We start from the raw sequence: 18,455 nt of genomic DNA on the forward strand, positions 1-18,455 counted from the left end.
TAACCATGACCACCTAAGCCAGTGGCGGAGCTAGCCCAGAATATTGGGGGGGCAAAACAGATTGTATGCAAAGTTTGGGGGGGGGGGGCAAATGACTCTATTTTGTTCTCATTTAGGTCCCTAAATTTTTTTTCTTCAGAAATAATGCAAAGTCTGGGGGGGCGGTGGCCCCCTCTGACTTGCACATAGCTCCACCAGTGACCTAAGCCGAAGTGTCGTGGCAAGCTTGTCCATGTGAAGCACCCCAAACCCACCAAGCTTATTGGGGTGACAAATCATGCATATTCCAATTCACTTTGCACTTAGCACCCGTTGTTTGATCCTTGGTGGACCAAAGGAAAGCGCGCTCAATCTTATTAGTGAACTTGAAAGTACTCGCAGAAATGGATAAATGTGTCAAGTATTAGATGGTTTGGGAGGAAGGACTGACTTAACCAAGGCGGCGCAGCCGGCCGTGGTCACACACTTCCCATTCTAAGTGGGGAGCTTGCCGGAGCGCGAGAGGTTCCAAGCAGGTCCTAATTTCGCAGTTGTAGATCAAGCTGACCGGTCATGCAGTCGATTGTCATCCCTCGGTTTTTGGGTACATTACTTTGCAATTATGCACCCATGACCCAAAATTTGTCATAAATACATATACCTATGCTTTTTTAGGTTTTGTCATAAATACATATACGAGTACCTATGTTTTTTTTGCATGATCCAAGATTCTACTCCACCTTGCAGATTCATCCTTCTTCTTACTCTAAGATTCACTCATTTTGATCCATATCTAATTTACTTAAAAGAATATAAACATGCTTACATTAGTGAAACAAAGGAAGTAGGGAAAATCGGCGTGCTACCTCCGTTTCATATTAATCAGCATATAATTTGGTCAAAGTCAAATTTCATCAAGTTTGACCAATTATATATGAAATGTATTTTTGATAGAAAATAAAAATAATGCTAAAAATAATGCAATGTACTATCACATTATTTACGTTTGATAGTGTATATGTGGCAACAAGTTATCATGGATAGATCAAAAATTACAAAGCTTGAATTTGACCAAATTTTATATGCTGAGTACTATAAAACACATGCAGTGTTTCAAATACATAAGGTAACATGACTATCATTTGACCGCGTTGGTGCACGAAGGATGAATGACTTGCTACGCATCACGATCACTATGACCTGTCGTCACCTGCATCTGCCGGTCTCGCCTTCGATCGTCTTCAACGCGGCGGGCGCGCGGACCATGGCGTGCATGTGAAACCAGCCTAGCCATGGCGCCGGTCGCGGGGCGACCATCATGCTGCTCCCGGAGAAACTAATCAGTGTACGATTCTGTTCTTGCCCTGCATAACTGCATTGCCACATGAAGTGAATCAATCATTCTCCCGTTCGTTCGAGTTTACTTCCTTTTCCTATTTGAGAAGGTTTGGCCTCTCACCCCTTGTATCCATGGCTGAGCCGATGGGCCCCGGGTCCCGAGGCACGTGACGTCTGGCGGATCCTTCGCTACCTTCCACCCACACGTGAACACGAAGCCGCTGCTGTTCCTCCTGCGCCGTGGGCCCGCAATCTAACGGCAGCCACCGCTCGGCGTCCCACCTGACTCGGGCGCGCGCGTTAACTCTCCCGGCAGCCACCGCCGCGATCACGCCCGTCCGCCCGCCTCCATTTCCGCTCCCCGCGATCGCGGCCGTCCGCGGCGCCACCTACCGCCGGTTACCCGGACGCGTCCGCAGCGCCACCGACGCGAGGGCCCGCCCGCCCCCAGAATAACTTCATCACGTCCCCACACGAATCGCTCCTCCTCACGCCCGCATTCTCCCACTCCCTCCCCGGCCGCTTCCTCTCCACGAGGAGATCCCCACCACCGGCCGGCAAACCACAACCGCTGCCGACATTTTCCGCTCGCCCATTGTTTCCCATTTGGCTGGCTGGCTGGCGCCTCGCCGGCCGCGGTTTCTTTCCTGTTCTGGCTTCGGCCGTTCAAGGAAGGTCATTGATACGGCGCGTCACGCGCTCGGGCGAAATTGGCAAGGAATCAGCAGCCGGATTGCCGCTGCCGAGACGCGTCGTCTCCCATTCCCTGCCCCGGTCTCCTGCCAATTTTGCGCGCCCATTGGACGCGGCGTCCATATATACAGCGCCCTTTCCTCGCCCGAGCCGGCGTCCGTCGGCGTCATCCTCCTGCATTGGCTGGAGACGACGAGGCGATTCTTTCTTGTTGGTGGACCTTGGCGTGGCTGCGCCCGGGTGCTTCCCGGCTAGGCTCGTGCCTGCGTTCGCCGGTGCGGGGCCGTTCCGATGGGACTCAAGGCGGCGGCGGCGGCGGGGCTCAAGGCGGACAGGCTTCGCCTCCCGTCGGTGGCGGCCGTGGCGCGGTCCCGGATGATGAGGCTGTGGGTGCTGCGCGCCACCACCACGGTGCTGCTCTGGACCTGCCTCGTGCAGCTCACGGCCGTCGGGGAGACCTGGGGCCCGCGCGTCCTCAGGGGCTGGCCGTCCTGCCGGATGGCGCAACACCTCGCCGTGCCGGGGCACGTCGTCGACAGGGAGGCCGCCGCGCTGCCGCCAAAGAGTGAGTTTTTTTCGATGCTAACTCTGCTTCGCCATTGTCGTTCTTGGGATTCCAATTTCTCTATGCTTTTACGTTTCCAATTTGTGGACAAAATTTTCACCGGGAGTAGTTTGATTCCTATTATAACGGTATATAATTGGTTAATCATGGCCTATGGATGGAAATGAACATGTACTACCAATATCTGGTTGCTCAAACACGGTATTTATAGGTTGCCTTTACCTTTCTGGTACTGCCTGCCATTTGTGTTGTGGAACTCACATGTCTCGCCGCTCTTGGTCTTACTATCAATTAAGGGGTTTGTTTATCTCTTTTGCGCAAGGTAGCACAATAATGGCAAATTTTGGTGACTTCTGTTTGTCTGTACATGAAATGCTTTATTACAATTCGACAACAATTCAAGTACTGGTTAATTTTACATTTACTTTGAATGACAATGGGAGCAAATGTTACACATATCTGCTCACTTTCTAGGAACTGAATGCACATTATGCTGCATTTAGGCGTGTCATTACAAAAAATATATGGTGTTGCGTAAAAAAAATTAATGTGATACGCAAATTTTGCTTGATGCACATTGTGCTCATATGCTTTTTTAAGTGCTTGTGCTTTTTACTGATCTTGTACTGTCTCCATTTTCTGCTAGGAATTTATAGGAACAATGGTTATTTGATGGTTTCATGCAATGGTGGGCTTAACCAAATGCGAGCAGCTGTAAGCAGCTTTGAAAACTCTCCATTGATTCGATAACTAATCCCCCTCCGTACCATGAATGCTTTATACTATCTAACACCCCACATTATTTACCTGTTTAATCAGATATGTGACATGGTTGCTATTGCAAGATATTTGAATGTGACCCTAATAGTTCCCGAGTTGGATAAGACATCATTTTGGAATGACCCAAGGTGCACTTTATTTTTTGAAATAGCTTTACTTTTCCCATTTCTTTTCTAGCATAGATAGTAAGTTTTCTGGTTACCACTATGGCAGTATACTCATGGGAATATGTGTCCACTTGCCTCTAGTGAGTTTCAGGATATATTCGACATTGAACATTTTATAACTTCTCTGAGAAGTGAGGTTCGCGTACTCAGAGAATTGCCACCAAGAATGAAGCGGAGAGTGGAATTGGGAATGTTTCACTCAATGCCACCTATTAGCTGGTCAGATATCTCCTATTACCATAATCAGGTCAGTTTATTTTTTGTATAATTAGACTAGATGCCTGTTTTGTTACTTTTCCTTACAATGTTACTCCATCCTTACCAAAATATTGTTTTAAACTCTTTTATTTTTATTTTTTAGCAAGTATTGATGTTTTTTGTCTAGACTTGGTCAAACTTCAAAAAGTTGGACTTACAACAAAACTATTATGTCTTGTATTTTGGGAAGGAGTTTCATGGAAGTACTAAATGTTAAATTCCCTTTGTACAGATACTTCCTTTGGTTCGGAAGCACAAGGTTATCCATCTTAATAGAACTGATGCTAGGCTTGCAAATAATGGTCTGCCTCTGGATATCCAGAAGTTACGTTGTCGAGTGAATTATGGTTCACTGAAATTTACACCTCAAATTGAAGAGTTGGGCAGGCGAGTGATTAGAATGCTTCGCAAAAATGGTCCTTTCTTGGTTCTTCATTTACGATATGAAATGGATATGCTGGCCTTTTCTGGTTGTACCGAAGGTTGCACACATGCAGAGGCAGATGAGCTCACAAGAATGAGGTAAATTTGCTGGATCTGGTACCTCAGATTTGCATACCATTTTGTATTATTATTGGGCGAGTTTATATACGCATAATTTTCATATTAACAGATGAGTTACTTGCTAATCTCAGATATGCGTACCCATGGTGGAAAGAGAAAGTTATCGACTCTTACGTGAAAAGAAAAGATGGTCTCTGCCCTTTAACACCCGAGGAGATTTCTCTTGTACTCAGAGCATTGGATATTGACAGAAATATGCAAATATATATTGCAGCTGGAGAGATATATGGTGGAAAACGCAGAATGGCTTCTCTTACTTCAGCGTATCCTAACGTGGTATGGACCAAGTGGTGCATGTGCATCCATGATTACATTATTGTTTTAGTACAATTTCAGAACTATCATTGCTTTGCATATCTCTGTTCCCTGTTTTGCTGATCATGAATTGCTATTAATGAATAGGTGAGAAAGGAGACGCTCTTGGAACCATCTGATCTCAGGTTCTTTCAGAATCATTCATCACAGATGGCAGCGCTTGATTATATGGTGTCCCTGGAAAGTGACATATTTGTTCCAACATATGATGGCAACATGGCTAAAGTTGTCGAAGGACATCGCAGGTATATATTCCACTTGGTCATAACTCAGTTTATGAATAAATTATCCGACAAGAGCATCTTCATACCGCCACCATTCTGCATTACCTGAATGTGTAACCTATTTTTGTTTTTATTTTTTTTGCTTTCTATAGAGATTAACATCATTTTGTATTTGCCCCTGCAGGTTCATGGGCTTCAAGAAAACAATCTTGCTGGACCGAAAACTCATTGTTGATCTAGTCGATCATTACAAGAGCGGTTCTTTGCCGTGGGACGAGTTCTCCAAATTAATCAAGTCTGTCCATTCAAACCGGATGGGATCAGCTTCGAGAAGGACGGTGATCCCAGACAAGCCCAAGGAAGAGGACTACTTCTATGCCAACCCACAAGAGTGTTTGCGAGATCCCGATCTTTTACGGGCATGGTGATACTTTTCCTGCCGGTACGTGGTGCACCTTCCCGTGCCAATCTTTCGTAACATGGCAATGCTGAACTGGGATTGTTACACATTGTTGGCAAGGCATCGTGAGGAGTTCAGCGTGTGCTACAGACAAGGTCTGTGGTTGGAAAGCAGAAAAGATGGAGCTGCTGACTTGAAGGCAGCCGGTGTGTGTGAATGGAGGGGCTGGTTCTTAGAAAGGGGTGATTTGTATAGATGGTGAGAGACATTCATCATTCCCACAGGAAGGTTGTTACATTTTCGCTTTGTCTAGACCCGATTCCTTCGGATTGACAGGGAATTATAGTTCAGTTTCTCTGTCCATCCGGTGGAATTGTGCCTGATCCAATGTATCAAAACAAGCATGAAGGAAATTACTATATAGAAATGAGATGTCGTTTACATATGCATGTTTCTGCCTTTTCCCCCCTGAAAAGCGGAAGTCCCGGTCTCTGCATCAGTTGATGGTTATGGCCTACGCATGTTTCTGCCTGGAGCATGAGTGCATGACAAAGCAATCCTCTTCTTTTCTTCCAAAATTTTGGTGCTTTTAAGCTGATTCAGCAGCTAGAACAGATGCTGCTGCTACTACAATGTATACCCTGAACCTTGAGTAGTCTATTCTGAAGTCTTAATGACTCTGGTTCATCGAGCTACTACAGGTATTTGCGCTCATCCGCTTGTCAAAGTGCTAATACCAAGGTTTAAAATAGCGTGCTAAATGAAATAGCGTCGGCCTCCTTCAAATGCTATGGACGCTATATCGTGTTAATTGCGTGCTATATTTTAAATAGCGTTTTTGAAAAATATATCAAATATAGTCTAAAAATAAAGAATTTCGCTAAAAAAGTTGGATATTTAGTCCAAAAATAACTGAATCATACATACATAACCACATACAACAAATAGATCTCCAATTTTTCAGAAGGCTAATATCAGTATTCCATAAGGCAACACCATAGTATAAATTCTTTATTAAGAATCATCAGCATTACCGATATTAAGTTCTAATCGAGAAGAGGAATCAACATATTGTAGTTCATTACCATCGAAAAGTGAAAGCAACTTAGCTTTAGAAAATAGCGCGCTAACGCTATGAAGTTTTAGCACAATATATCATGCTATTTCACAAATAGCGCCTTAGCGAGCAAAATTACTAAAATTTAGCGTAGACCCTCCAAATATGCTATTGCGTGGTATTAGCGGAGAAATAGCGCGCTATTTTAAACCTTGGCTAATACGATCATCATGTATTCAGTGATGATCAGTATAGTACACGTCTTGTTTTCAGCCACGATTTGACGGTCGAGATAGGATTAACATTGATGAGAGAGCAATCCTAGGAGTTTATTAGTAATATAGTACAGCTATGCCATTATGTGCAGGAGTATGGTTGAAGCATCTACATAGTATTTGGATGTTTACTTGCTACTCAAACTGCACACGAGTAGTTTGAGACCTCTAGCCTGTTCTCCGCTCTCCGGGCGTAACGCAATGCACAGTACTCGTTGACGTGCACCAGATCCTAGATGCATCCGCCTTGTTTCCAGGGGCTATCGGGATGGAGAATTAACCTTGACGCAAGAGCAATCAACGTTCGGGCGTGTTTAACGTTGGCACTGCTGCTCTGTTTATTACTACCCTGTGCTGGCATCGGAGACGCGCCAGCATGGGATCACTGAATTTTCAGATGCCTAGGCTGATCCAGTTTGGGGATCCCCCTCTGGTTTGGACGGATGTACACTGTCGCTAGACTTTTCATAACCGGTGAGGCGTTGGTATCAGTGCAGCTTCGCAAGCTGCCATGTGCAGATGTGCTGCACACACCAGAGCTAGAGATGCAGTTTTTGTTTCGGTCAGTCATGTTGGGTTCGGTCCTACAACAATCATAGGGAGACCAACACAAGGCTTCAGAAGTTTACCCAAAATTCCAACTTTGGTAAAAATAAAGATTTCTAGTACTTCAAACCAACTAAGGCAAACTTTGGTAAAAATAAAGATTTTTTTAATGTTTATGCGGTTTTTGTAACTTGGGGACATTTTCTTGAACTCAGTCTATAGAAACTGCGAAAACTTCAAACCAACTAAGGCAAACTGACCTTGGAATTTTCCACTTTATCGTGACTAGCCACCTTGTTCCCGTCTTAGGCTCGGTGGTCTTGTCTCCAACATCGACATCGCGACCAACCATCCTTCTCTTGTTGCCGAACCAGGAGGGTGCCCGTCGTGGCGCTAAGTGAGGCAATGAATGTCATATAGTAAATGCCTCTAAAGGGGCAGAAACTACAAATGTTGGCCGAGCTTCAGGACCGTTATTTTCACAAATTCAAAAAATATATCATATTTCAGTTTTAAAAAAATGAAAAGATCAATATGTAGTAGATAATGTACTACATTTTTTTCTAAAATATAAGCCTGTTTAGAAAACGTTCTAGCTTTCTAAGAAAAACATATATTTTGAAACAGAGGTATACAAGCATGCGAACTCTCAGTGTAAATAGTTTAGTATTATATGCTACAAAAAAGTAACCAAACCATGGATCTGAGTATACTAAATAGTGCACAATTATTTTTTATGCATCCTAGAATACAAAGAATTTAAGCTACTTCCATAGTTGTTTTCAGCATTTTTTGAAACTTTAAATTTAAAATGTTCCTTTAAAAAAAAAAGGCCGTCTTGGAGCTCGGGAGCCATTTGTCCTCTATCGGTAAATAGGGCATTCTACCATGGAGTTTGGGCCTCAATATGGACCGTGTAGTTGGGTCGAACGACAATCAGCCATTAGGCTGGGTCGAATTCGTTCAGAAAAAGGCTGGGTCAAAAGTCATGACCTCAAAGGAAAAAAAAAACCTGGGTCGATTCTCTCTCAAAAAAAAAAAACCTGGGTCGAAGCTTGTCGGCGGCGGTCGGCGGCGTCGTCGACCGGACGGCCACTTGTGGCCGGACGATCTTCCACAACGCGCAGAAATGCTTTCTGGAAACCGCGCTATGTGTTCTTCCCCACGATATCCTTGCGCAAAACTGCATTTGCTCGTTGCATCTCACTTTTTTTTAGTTCTTTCCCCTCCCCTTCACGCGCACGGTAGCCGTGGCGCGGCGAGGCTGTTGCTTGGCAATGGGCGGCCGCGGACTGAAGCTCTGCGAGGCCAAAGTCCCAAATCTCTATATCTCTTTTGGACTGAAGATTTATAGTAGGTACTGCAAGATGCTGTGAATATATCGTCCTGAATCCTGATAACCTGCAGGTAGCCATGGTAACCCCTAATTCCTCTTTTCCTCCTGTTCTTCTGAATTTTATGAATGTGCATTTTGAGTTTCTGGGTATCTGGAATAGAACTTGACATGATTAGTTGCCTGCCTACATGATCCTCTTGTGATTGTTAGCATGACTCTTGGACTAGACAATTCGGTGTTGTGTGGTGTGTGGAGTGGAGGTAAATCAAACAATGACAGGAAAAAGTTACAGCTATCATCTTTCAGTTACTCCTGCAAGTGAGCTCGCGTATCATTTATTTCTAACTAATACTATTACGGTTTTTTCGAGAATGAATACTATTGCCGTAATTCCAAAAGTAAATCATTTTTCAATTCTTATCATTACAGGGAAAATCAAACCCAGTGTCATATGTTTCTAATGAATACTATTACTACATGATGCTGCTAGGTACAGCACTACAGTGCAGCATGTGGATTAGCAGTATCACTCTAATACGTACTATACTTCGTATTACTGTTACACCATATGGCAGAGTGGTCTTCATGTTTTATGGCATAGGGCAGTTAACAGACGAAACAAAGGGCTTAGGGGGCATATCCAAAGACTGCAACCTCCCCGTCAACATGTTTACCACCTTTGTCATTGATGGCCTGTTTTTTGGGTTCCACTGAATACACCATAGTGCCACAATAGCTAGCCGTTTCACCTTTTCTCTCTCTTCATTTGTCATTTCTGAAGTAAGCACCAATTCCTCCCCAAGGATCACTTTATCGTAGATCCACTCTGGGAGGTATACATCGTTCTGGCTCTCAGTACTTGGGTCTGAGTTCCTCCTTCCACTCACCATTTCTAGTACTAGCATGCCAAAACTGTACACATCTGACTTGTAGGATACCCCCCCGAAGTTTCTACAGTACAATTCTGGTGCTATGTAGCCCATAGTGCCTCTTGCTGCGGTTAAGGTAATCATGCTTTGGTCCCTTGCACACTGCTTTGCTAGCCCAAAGTCTGAGATCTTTGTATTGAAGCTGTAGTCCAGCAAGATATTGTGAGGCTTGATGTCAAAGTGGAGGATGCGTTGGTTGCAACCTTGATGCAGGTACTCCATTCCTCGGGCGATTCCTAAGGCAATATCTTGCATCTTGTCAGGTACTAGCAGACCAAGAAAAATACTGGAGTCATGGGAGAATATGTATTTCTCCAGTGATTCGTTAGGCATGAATTCATAAATAAGAACTCGTCTAGTTCCTTCGGAGCAATATCCTAGGAGGCGGACAATATTTGCATGATGAATTAGTCCCATGGTTGCAACTTCATTGATGAATACTTCTCCCTCTCCTGTAAAGTTCTCTAGCATCTTGACTGCTACAGGCACTCCATTAGGTAGCTCGCCTTTGTATACACTTCCAAATCCTCCTTGCCCTATTTTTTCCTTAAAACGTCTTGATATCTTCTTAACTTCAGCAAAAGTGTACCTTGTAGGTTTTGATGTGCCATATACCTTTAGAAACATTTCGACCTTCAGATGGATCTCTTCGCTATATCTTGTCTTCAGTGAAAGATAGAGCACAATAGTCACTACCAGAAAAAGAACAACTAATGTGGCCACCGATAATGTAGCTGAATAAACAAAGAATATGAAATTAACATATTGCATTGGGATTAAAATATGTTACTACTTACTATTTGTGATGGGTTAAACTGATGTCAGAGGTAAGAACTTATGTTTAATGCAGATCTTTACGTATTTTTATTTTTTCTTTTTCTTTTGAAAGTACACAAAAACTGGGTTTATTAGTAGTACAATAGTACCTGCAATAACTTTGACATGTGAACCTGCAATACCAGAGAAGAGAATGAGACTCCATTAATGCGGTGACCCAGCATACCACTGCATGGTGTAGTATGCAAGTCTGATATAACACCAATGAAACACCGTTCCACTAGTATTATATCGCTCAGAGTGGTACAACAGAAACATATGCGGGTCCAAGGTATGTCTATAGAATTACAACATTGACTCTATTACATAAGATCAGCACAGCCTCCTACTTTACAATGAGGTAAAACTGCATATAACTCCAGAAGAACGACTCCAGAAGAACGACTCGTAGTCTAGTCTTATCACGAACTCTATTTGTAGAGTATTTCACTAACTACAGAGGCTAAGAATAGACTCTAGCTAAATAGGAGCTAGCTTTAGGAAGCTAGTTCCCTCCTATGGCTAAACTAGGTTTTCTCCTTGTTGGATGTGGTACCTGGCTCCTCTGACAGGGTCCTGTCTCGTGAAGTAGTTGTTGACTCCTCGGCCTTCGAGTTGCACTGTAGATCCTTCTCCGATGCCTCCATATCTAAGCAGGGGATTTAAGAGTGGGATGAGTACGAGCGTACTCAACAAGTTCATTATAGGAAAGAGGTGTTTAATGCACTAGCTACGACATTAGACCGGAAAGTCTAATACCAATGCACGTTTTCATAATCATTTCTTCAAAAGGTTGCTTTTATTCGGAAGAACTATGTCCGTCGGCCTTCACCGGTTTACTAGAACTTCATGGAGCTCCTTTCCGGCCGCGTTCGTAGTTCCATATCCCGAACAGGGAGTGACGAGTCACGGTTCTTTACACTCTGCAGAGGTGTGTTGCTTTACCCATAAGAGATCTTAACCTTGGTGCCAACCGGGCAGCTTTCCGTCCACACTTCCTTCGGTGTCGGGCCCGGTATAAGGTCTAGCCAATCATGTTCCTCCGCTACCTCGAGCACCCACCCTTTGTTGCATGCCCCGACCCCGGGTCCTCGCCGGTCCCATTATTCCCATATATTTCGGGGTGGACCCCGACCACGACGACGATCCGGGATCGAACCAAACTCCTTCGCCGGTAGCTGCAACCCATCATAGACCGCAATACCGTGGGGACTTAGGACTCCCCAACCTCACCATCTTGCTCCTTCGGGCGACAAGTGTACTACGGACAATGCCGTGGGGACTTAGGACTCCCCAGCCTCACCAGACTTGCCCCCTTGGATTACAAGTGTACTACGGTAAAGCGCATCCGTTGATGAACGAGAGGTGGAAACACTTTTGACTACTCCGTCCCACTCCGGATCTTATGGTTAACACGGGTATTACGGCACAAGAATCACTGGCGACATTTGTTGTTTAATCCTAGATGGATATAAACCCTTGCAATGGAACCTCCACCATATCAACACAATCCATGGTTCCATTGCCCACCACATAGTCATATTCATAGTTATGAAAATAGTGGTTTTGCTTTTTATGCAATATTGATAAACATAGTACTTTGCAAATAATTTGGTAAAAATACTTAAATGACATGAGCAAGCGATGAACTTGCCTTTATTGACTGCAAGATTATGCAGGCAAAGTCTTCGATACGCAATAACTCCAAATTCTGAAATAGCATCACATAAGGACGATGTTTAAAAGATTGCCAAGGATGCAATAATGCATAAGTATGAGATGCAATCGTTCTAAACGTAACTTAACCCCGATGATTTAGGATCAGTGAGTTGTAAGGATTGGTTTAGGGTGTGTTGCACTTTTAGAGTGATCCACAAGCAAGGTTCTTATTCAGGTGTGATTACTTGGTATCATGAACAGGTAGATAATAAAGCACAGTAATCAATTGAACACACCAAGAATGATAATTGGCATAATGTTAGCATGTAAAGAACAGTTGTCAGTTTTAGTACTATATGGCATGGTTAATGATTGATTATCATATACTTTAAAAGAATAACTTTTGAAGAACATGTTCTTTGATAAGGAACAAGTATGATAATTAGGTTGGTGGGGTTCTATGGTTGTCTATGGTTTCATCTAGTTTCTGGGGTAAGTATTAAATGGATCCAAACAGGGTTGGATTCATTAATAACTAGGGCTTGTATGGATTTAGTGAAGCCTAAGTATCTAAAACAATTAATGGTTGCTATCATGGTGATATATCTTAGTGGTAATAGATAGCTATTGTTTATAGGTCCTATTAAGCAGGGTTGATGATGATTCTCTGTTTACTTCAAAAGAATAACTTTTGAAGAACATACTTCTTAAGTAATAAGAAGTATTACAATTAAAGTTGTGGTTGCCTAAGGTTTACCTTTGGATTCACTAAGTAAAGAATGTTTGGTTCCTAAATAGGATGGTTCATAATTATCTCACACTAGTAGGTTTTAGTGGAGTATGGAATGTAATGATAAATATTGGGCGTAAATGCTATTAGAGTTCATCATAGTGGTGTGATGCTAATTAAGGATGGTTACTTAAAGATGATGGTTTTGGTAGTGTAAGCTAGGGTTTAGACTTGGTTAACCCTACTTGATTATTTAGGTCTGCTGAATATGAACACATTGGATACCCATATATTAGTGATAGGTCTTCTACATTTTATGTGGCCAAGACAAGTATTTATTTGCTACTCTGGTTCTATGATTTGAAAGAAGGTATCATGATCACATGTTCTAACCTAGGGTTTAGGTTAGAAGCAGTTTAGGGTTCACATGTAATAATGGAACTAGGGTTCCTAATTAATTTAGGGTTTTAGGAGTCACATGAAATGATAGGGTTGTAATATCATTCCATGTGGAATTTAGGGTTTGCTATTTACAATTTAATTCTATGATTAATAACTTCATGTTAAAGTTGAAGTTATTAAAAACTTTAAAATAAAATTAATATTTAATTTGGCTTTTTATTATTTTTAAATAATTTACTAATTAGGGTAATTATTAATTAGGGATTAAATTTCCCTAATAATGATTTAATAGTAAAGAAAATTAGTTTTCATGTTTTCTTTATTTGCTTATTGGTTTTATTTAATTTATAAATGGTTTCTTAATTTCTGAATTTTTAATTGAATTTAGAATTTAAAATCAAAGGCTTAAATAACAAGTATTAAATAATTGAATTTTTATTAAAAATAAAAATTTCATTTTATATTTTTATTGGATAGAGTTTTCTTTTCTAAGAATTTTAATATCTCATTTATATTTTTCTGACTTAAATTGGATTTTATAAATTTATTTGAAGTTGCAGTAATTTACTGGAATTGAATTTAAAACAAAAACTACTAAAGCTACCCGGTTCCTATCTAACCTTAGTCATTGACAAGTGGGGTCTATGCCACCTCAGCGACAACGTGGCACAGACCAAGTCAAAATTTGACTGGCTGTGCTGCTCGCCACCGGCGACGACGTGGTGACGGCCCTGGCGTTACCGAGCTCCCGCGACCCTACGGGCGCGGGCGTTCGAATTGCCTTGGTGTGGTGAGACAGACGAGCGGCGCCAGTGACCAAATGGTCACCGGAACCGGCAACGGCAAATGGTGCTGCGGCGGCGCTGGTCTGGCGAACCTCAATCTCGAGCTAGGGATGTCTATTTTACGCAATAAGAGATGCTAGAGATGCGCAGGCTCACCTCAAAGCTGATAGGCTGCTCGGGGAAGACGGGGATGGTCGGAGTTGCCCTCATGGACATGATTTCCGACGAGCACCTGAGAAAGGGAACTCCAAAATTAACCCTTCTCCTTGCTACCCCGGATGCTCTACTCCGCCAGGTGGGTATACTCGTCGAGGCGCACCTCCTCGACCTCCTCTCGGTTGCTGGAGTGGCTCCAATCGTCGGGTCCTTCTCCGACTCCGGCGACAGTTCACGGATAAGTTCGAGAGATAGAGGCAGATTGGGGGAAAATGGAGAGGCTTCAAGGTTCTAGGGTTTTCAGGCGGTGCTAGTGATGCTTTTATAGGGCTTGGCGAGGACGGAATCGTCCTTTCCATCACCGGCGGTGGCTCAGATGCGCCGGCGATGTCGGCAAGGTTCCTTGCACGAATCTGGACGTTTAAGGATATACTCGGACGTGGAGAACCTTGTACGTGCCTCTGGGTTGATTGTTGGCGTCCGTGGCGGTCAAGTATGGCGGTGATGACGGAGCTCGCCGCGGTGTCGGCCTCGCAGAGGAGAACGAAGAAGATGGCCTTCTATTTTTTCTGCTTCTCCTCGAATCGGTACAGAGAGTTGGGTTGGCTTCGAGTTTGGGCTGGGCCTCGTTGGTGGGCTGCTGCTGGGTTGCTCCACGGCCGTGTAAGGTCCAGGTAAGCCCCATTCTCTTTTCTTTCCTGTTTTCTTTTTATTTTCTGTTTTATTCATTGTTTTGAATTCTGTTTATAATTCATGTTTTAACTATTTTCTATTTTGCAGGTGTTAAACAATTGGTCTTTTATGAAGACTAATAAAAGTATTATTGTAATACCCAATTGTTTTGATTAAACATTTCACACATGTGAGCTTTATTACAAATTGTAATTAATCAAGATTTTATGCACTCATTTTAATTTCCTTTTTCTTGTGTAATCAACTCTGTTTGAAATTATTAGAATTGATAATTTCTACTCTAAGTGTTTTAGAGTTTATCATTAGGGTTTGGTCTCTCAATTGAGAATTTAGCCCCTTGCATATGATTTTATGTGAACCTTTATTATTAAGATCTTGTAGTTTGGATTATAACCCTATTTCCAGATAGCACTATTATTGTATTTTAATAGCATCTTGAAATACTTTGAGTAAGTATTACTCTCCCCATAGTTGGGTCTTGGTTATTAAGATAAGTGGTTGATCACTACCTATGGTTTTAATTATGGGATTTAGCATTAGGGGTTTCTTATGTTTAATAATTGAAACATAAGGATTAACTAATGAGGAACTATAGGGTTCTAACCCTATTCACATAATGGCATTTGTTTTGGAGCTCACTTAGGATCTGGTTTTATAATTGTAATCACCCAAGTGGTTTATAACTTGGTTTGAGATATAATTCTGGGTTGTAGAATTGAGATAACACCATAGTGCATTGGCTAGGGTTTAATCTCCCCTAACCATGGTATTATGGTTACTTGCTTCATATCTTATGTGCTTCTCAAATCACTACTTCTCAAATCACTAAGGATTTGAGAATTGGTTTTATCTTCTACCAATTAACTTCTATTATTATCCCCAACTTATCATTAAAGTAACTATATTGATTGTAGTTCTTTTTATAGTTAACTTTGGTCATATGGATGGGTGGTTTCTCACCATATAAAGTTTAGAGTTTGTCTCTAAAGGTTTTCTATTGTTCTTTATTTGGGGAATAAGTGGAATGTAGATATGGTAGGATTCTACTTATGATCACCAAGTGATTCACAAGTTAAGGTTGGGATATAAGCTTAGGGTTGCTTATTAATTACCTCTCTATAATTTCATGTGGTGAATGATATCTACTTATCCTATTAGGGTTTAACTTATCCTCACATACTTCAAGAGCATGATCATGGTTAGACATGATCAACTTGTCTTGATATCATTACCTCAAGTTCTTAGGGTTTATGATCATCACTCAATTTATAATGATCAAGATTTGGTTTCCTAAGGATCTCTCATTAAATGGGGTTCTCACTTCCATGATCAAGCATCGTCTTGATCAATTAAGGTATAGCACTTCTATTTTACTTTCTAGGATGTACATGGTCAGGGTCGTCTCAATAGTTATTATCCCAGGAGAATGCCTGAGATATCCACTGAGAGTTCTTCTCAAGGAATGATGATTTACTCTTCTGGATATATGGATAGTTCTCTCCCTCAAGTACAAGTGTTGCCTCAACTAACTTGAGTGTAACACCAAAGATTGAGTTCTCTCATTTGGGAAGGACTCCAATTCTAACCTAAGGTTATTCTCCAAAGATAATGATGTAGTCACCAATATCTATGGTTAACATAAATGGATTCTCTCTCTAGGGAAGGTCTTGAATAATTCTCAAGGGTTCCTCTTGAAGATGATGATTTGAATTCTTGGATGTATATCCAAGGTTTAGCTCAAGGTTTGTTATTGCTTCTCTAATAATAGAACTCTCACCTCTCTAGGTTTGATGCATAATAATTTGGAATAGAGAAGAATATCTTTTTCTGGGGTGGATCTTCTTGTTATAATTCCAATGTTGAAGTGGAATGAATACCATGAGGTTTCATGGTAGGATCATAGTTTAGTCTTAGGACATGGAAAAGATAAGTAAAGAATGGTTTCTTCATTTATTGTTACTTGATTTCCATTTAATTGGATGTTCATATGTTATGGCAAGGAATACCATGTTGTGATCTTTAATAAGACCAAGTAGTTGAGCCTTGATTCTTATGTTCTTGTGTTGGTTTTAATTCCATTTGATCTAACCCCTTAGATCAACTTATCTCTACCCAAAACAAGGTTTTAGCAAAGTCACATTGAGGTTTATAGCACTTGACTTGATGAGCTACTTCAATTCCACCAAGGTCTTTGACTGTTTTACTTTAAAGCGCGAAAATTACCCAGATTTTCTATGCATGAATGCAATGCACACATCTGTTTCCTCTATTTTTGTAACCCCAATACCTGGGATATTACAATTAATGGCTATTTATAAACAAAAAGGAATAATGTTTCTTGAAAAAGTGTAGATTCGACAAAATGTTTAGGGATATGGTTGAAATTTTGAGTAGTAGATACACTGTAAATAAATTATTATGTTTGATTTTAAACACATGGAAATGTAGAACTGGTAAATTGATTAAATTGTAGTTTAAAGCCTGCGCAATCGTAATAGATTCTAAGCTCCATAACAAGATGAATCGTGATAGCACAGCTATATTTGTATACGGTTTAGACCAGTTAGAAATGATACCGTGGCGACTAGGCATGCAAAATGATTGATTCCTCTCTGAGCTGAATGCACATCTCCCCCCATCAAATTCACAGCTTGCCTCACAGGTGTAGGGAAAATATGATGAGCATTTGTTTGGACATTCCGAACTGATTGTCATCTCAGCAAAACCGAGGATTCTTTCTGCACTTCCCTTGAATCTCGAGGGCCTTGTTATTGTGTTATGTAAGGGTATTGGAATGACTCCATCCGAGACAACCTTGCAGTCCAATGGAAGAACAGACATGGACATAAGAGCGTCCACCATATATGAGAAGTGGGTTGCGTTGCTAAGGCAGGAGACCGGGCCAACAAAATAATTGGCAGCATCATTATCTGGCATGATATCTTTTGAGCAGCATACTAGGGTTGCATATTCCAGGTAATCTGATCTGAGACTGTTATCAAATGGTATGCTTTTGGAGATGAGTGTCTGAAGCAGGCAAGGGGATAAGGAGTTTACAAGCGGAATGATTGTCAGGAGCTTATGTCTGTAATCTATTGCGGTCACGTTGCATCGGCCGAGATACTGGTGGTCTAGGATGGTATCTTGGCCAGAGCATGCAAATTTGTGGCACGATATGCCACATAATGATGATGTATTGCTGGATTCAAGCCGGAAAGGAAACCTGATCTCCGGGCCATGTTTGCTGCACTTGGACGGTGGGCAGTATGTGAAGAAATCTTGGTCATCCCACGCTCTGGCCAGTTTGGTTCCATGGTTGACAAGAGCAAGCAGGAGGGGTATGACAAGAAATTTACTCATCTTGCTATTCGATAGGCCTATAATCGAGACGAGGAGGAAGAGGAAGATGCTCCACGTACAAAAGAGCAACGATTATTGGCTAGCTGGCTGGTTGAAGTAGGAATGAGGGCTATGTGCCCACGGAGGAATTTTTATCGCCTGCCATGCTCTGGTGAAGCGAGTGTGGCTTCATACTTGCTGTAGTCCATTTGTCCAGTCAACAGTCAACAGTCAACAGTCAACAACTTTAAATGAAGAAGCGCTTTTCCGGTTGTGGCCTACTCAATGAGAAGACTCAGTCATCAAGATGGTTAGTGCTGTCCCAGACACACAGGGGCCTCCCTTTTCCATAGGTTCTTCTGGAATGCAAGTCAACTTTGTTGACCAGAAAAGCAAAAGGAAGAAAAACAGAACTTTGCAGGAGTATTTGCTTGGATCATATAAATCTC

At 41.9% G+C, this 18,455-nt stretch overlaps 2 protein-coding genes across 2 annotated transcripts; one reads left to right on the forward strand and one right to left on the reverse strand.

The window, feature by feature from the left end:
* The first annotated feature begins 2,301 nt into the window (after nucleotides 1-2,301).
* Nucleotides 2,302-5,492, forward strand: LOC124690588 (rhamnogalacturonan I rhamnosyltransferase 1-like). Its single transcript, XM_047223954.1, has 8 exons — nucleotides 2,302-2,575; nucleotides 3,222-3,289; nucleotides 3,395-3,483; nucleotides 3,604-3,769; nucleotides 4,013-4,302; nucleotides 4,416-4,620; nucleotides 4,747-4,904; nucleotides 5,068-5,492. Exons 1-8 carry the CDS (start codon nucleotides 2,302-2,304, stop codon nucleotides 5,309-5,311), a joined length of 1,494 nt encoding a protein of 497 aa, XP_047079910.1. The 3' UTR covers nucleotides 5,312-5,492.
* A 3,440-nt stretch (nucleotides 5,493-8,932) lies between these two features.
* On the reverse strand, nucleotides 8,933-18,405 carry LOC124693035 (rust resistance kinase Lr10-like). The gene is made up of 3 exons (XM_047226479.1): nucleotides 17,244-18,405; nucleotides 10,353-10,376; nucleotides 8,933-10,160 (listed from the first exon to the last, which is right to left on the reverse strand). Exons 1-3 carry the CDS (start codon nucleotides 18,025-18,027, stop codon nucleotides 9,088-9,090), a joined length of 1,881 nt encoding a protein of 626 aa, XP_047082435.1. The 5' UTR covers nucleotides 18,028-18,405; the 3' UTR covers nucleotides 8,933-9,087.
* Between the last annotated feature and the right edge of the window lie 50 nt (nucleotides 18,406-18,455).

This window comes from Lolium rigidum, chromosome 2, assembly GCF_022539505.1.
Source record: "Lolium rigidum isolate FL_2022 chromosome 2, APGP_CSIRO_Lrig_0.1, whole genome shotgun sequence".
NCBI lineage: Eukaryota > Viridiplantae > Streptophyta > Magnoliopsida > Poales > Poaceae > Lolium > Lolium rigidum.

Coding starts and splice junctions, on each gene's coding strand:
- LOC124690588 (XM_047223954.1), top strand. CDS start 2,302: ATGGGACTCAAGGCGGCGGCGGCGGCGGGGCTCAAGGCGGACAGGCTT. Junction 2,576..3,221: donor CGCCGCGCTGCCGCCAAAGA/GTGAGTTTTTTT, acceptor ATTTTCTGCTAG/GAATTTATAGGAACAATGGT. Junction 3,770..4,012: donor TCTCCTATTACCATAATCAG/GTCAGTTTATTT, acceptor CCCTTTGTACAG/ATACTTCCTTTGGTTCGGAA.
- LOC124693035 (XM_047226479.1), bottom strand. CDS start 18,027: ATGAGTAAATTTCTTGTCATACCCCTCCTGCTTGCTCTTGTCAACCAT. Junction 10,377..17,243: donor TTGCATGCCTAGTCGCCACG/GTATCATTTCTA, acceptor CTGGTATTGCAG/GTTCACATGTCAAAGTTATT. Junction 10,161..10,352: donor ACATGTCAAAGTTATTGCAG/GTACTATTGTAC, acceptor TTGTTTATTCAG/CTACATTATCGGTGGCCACA.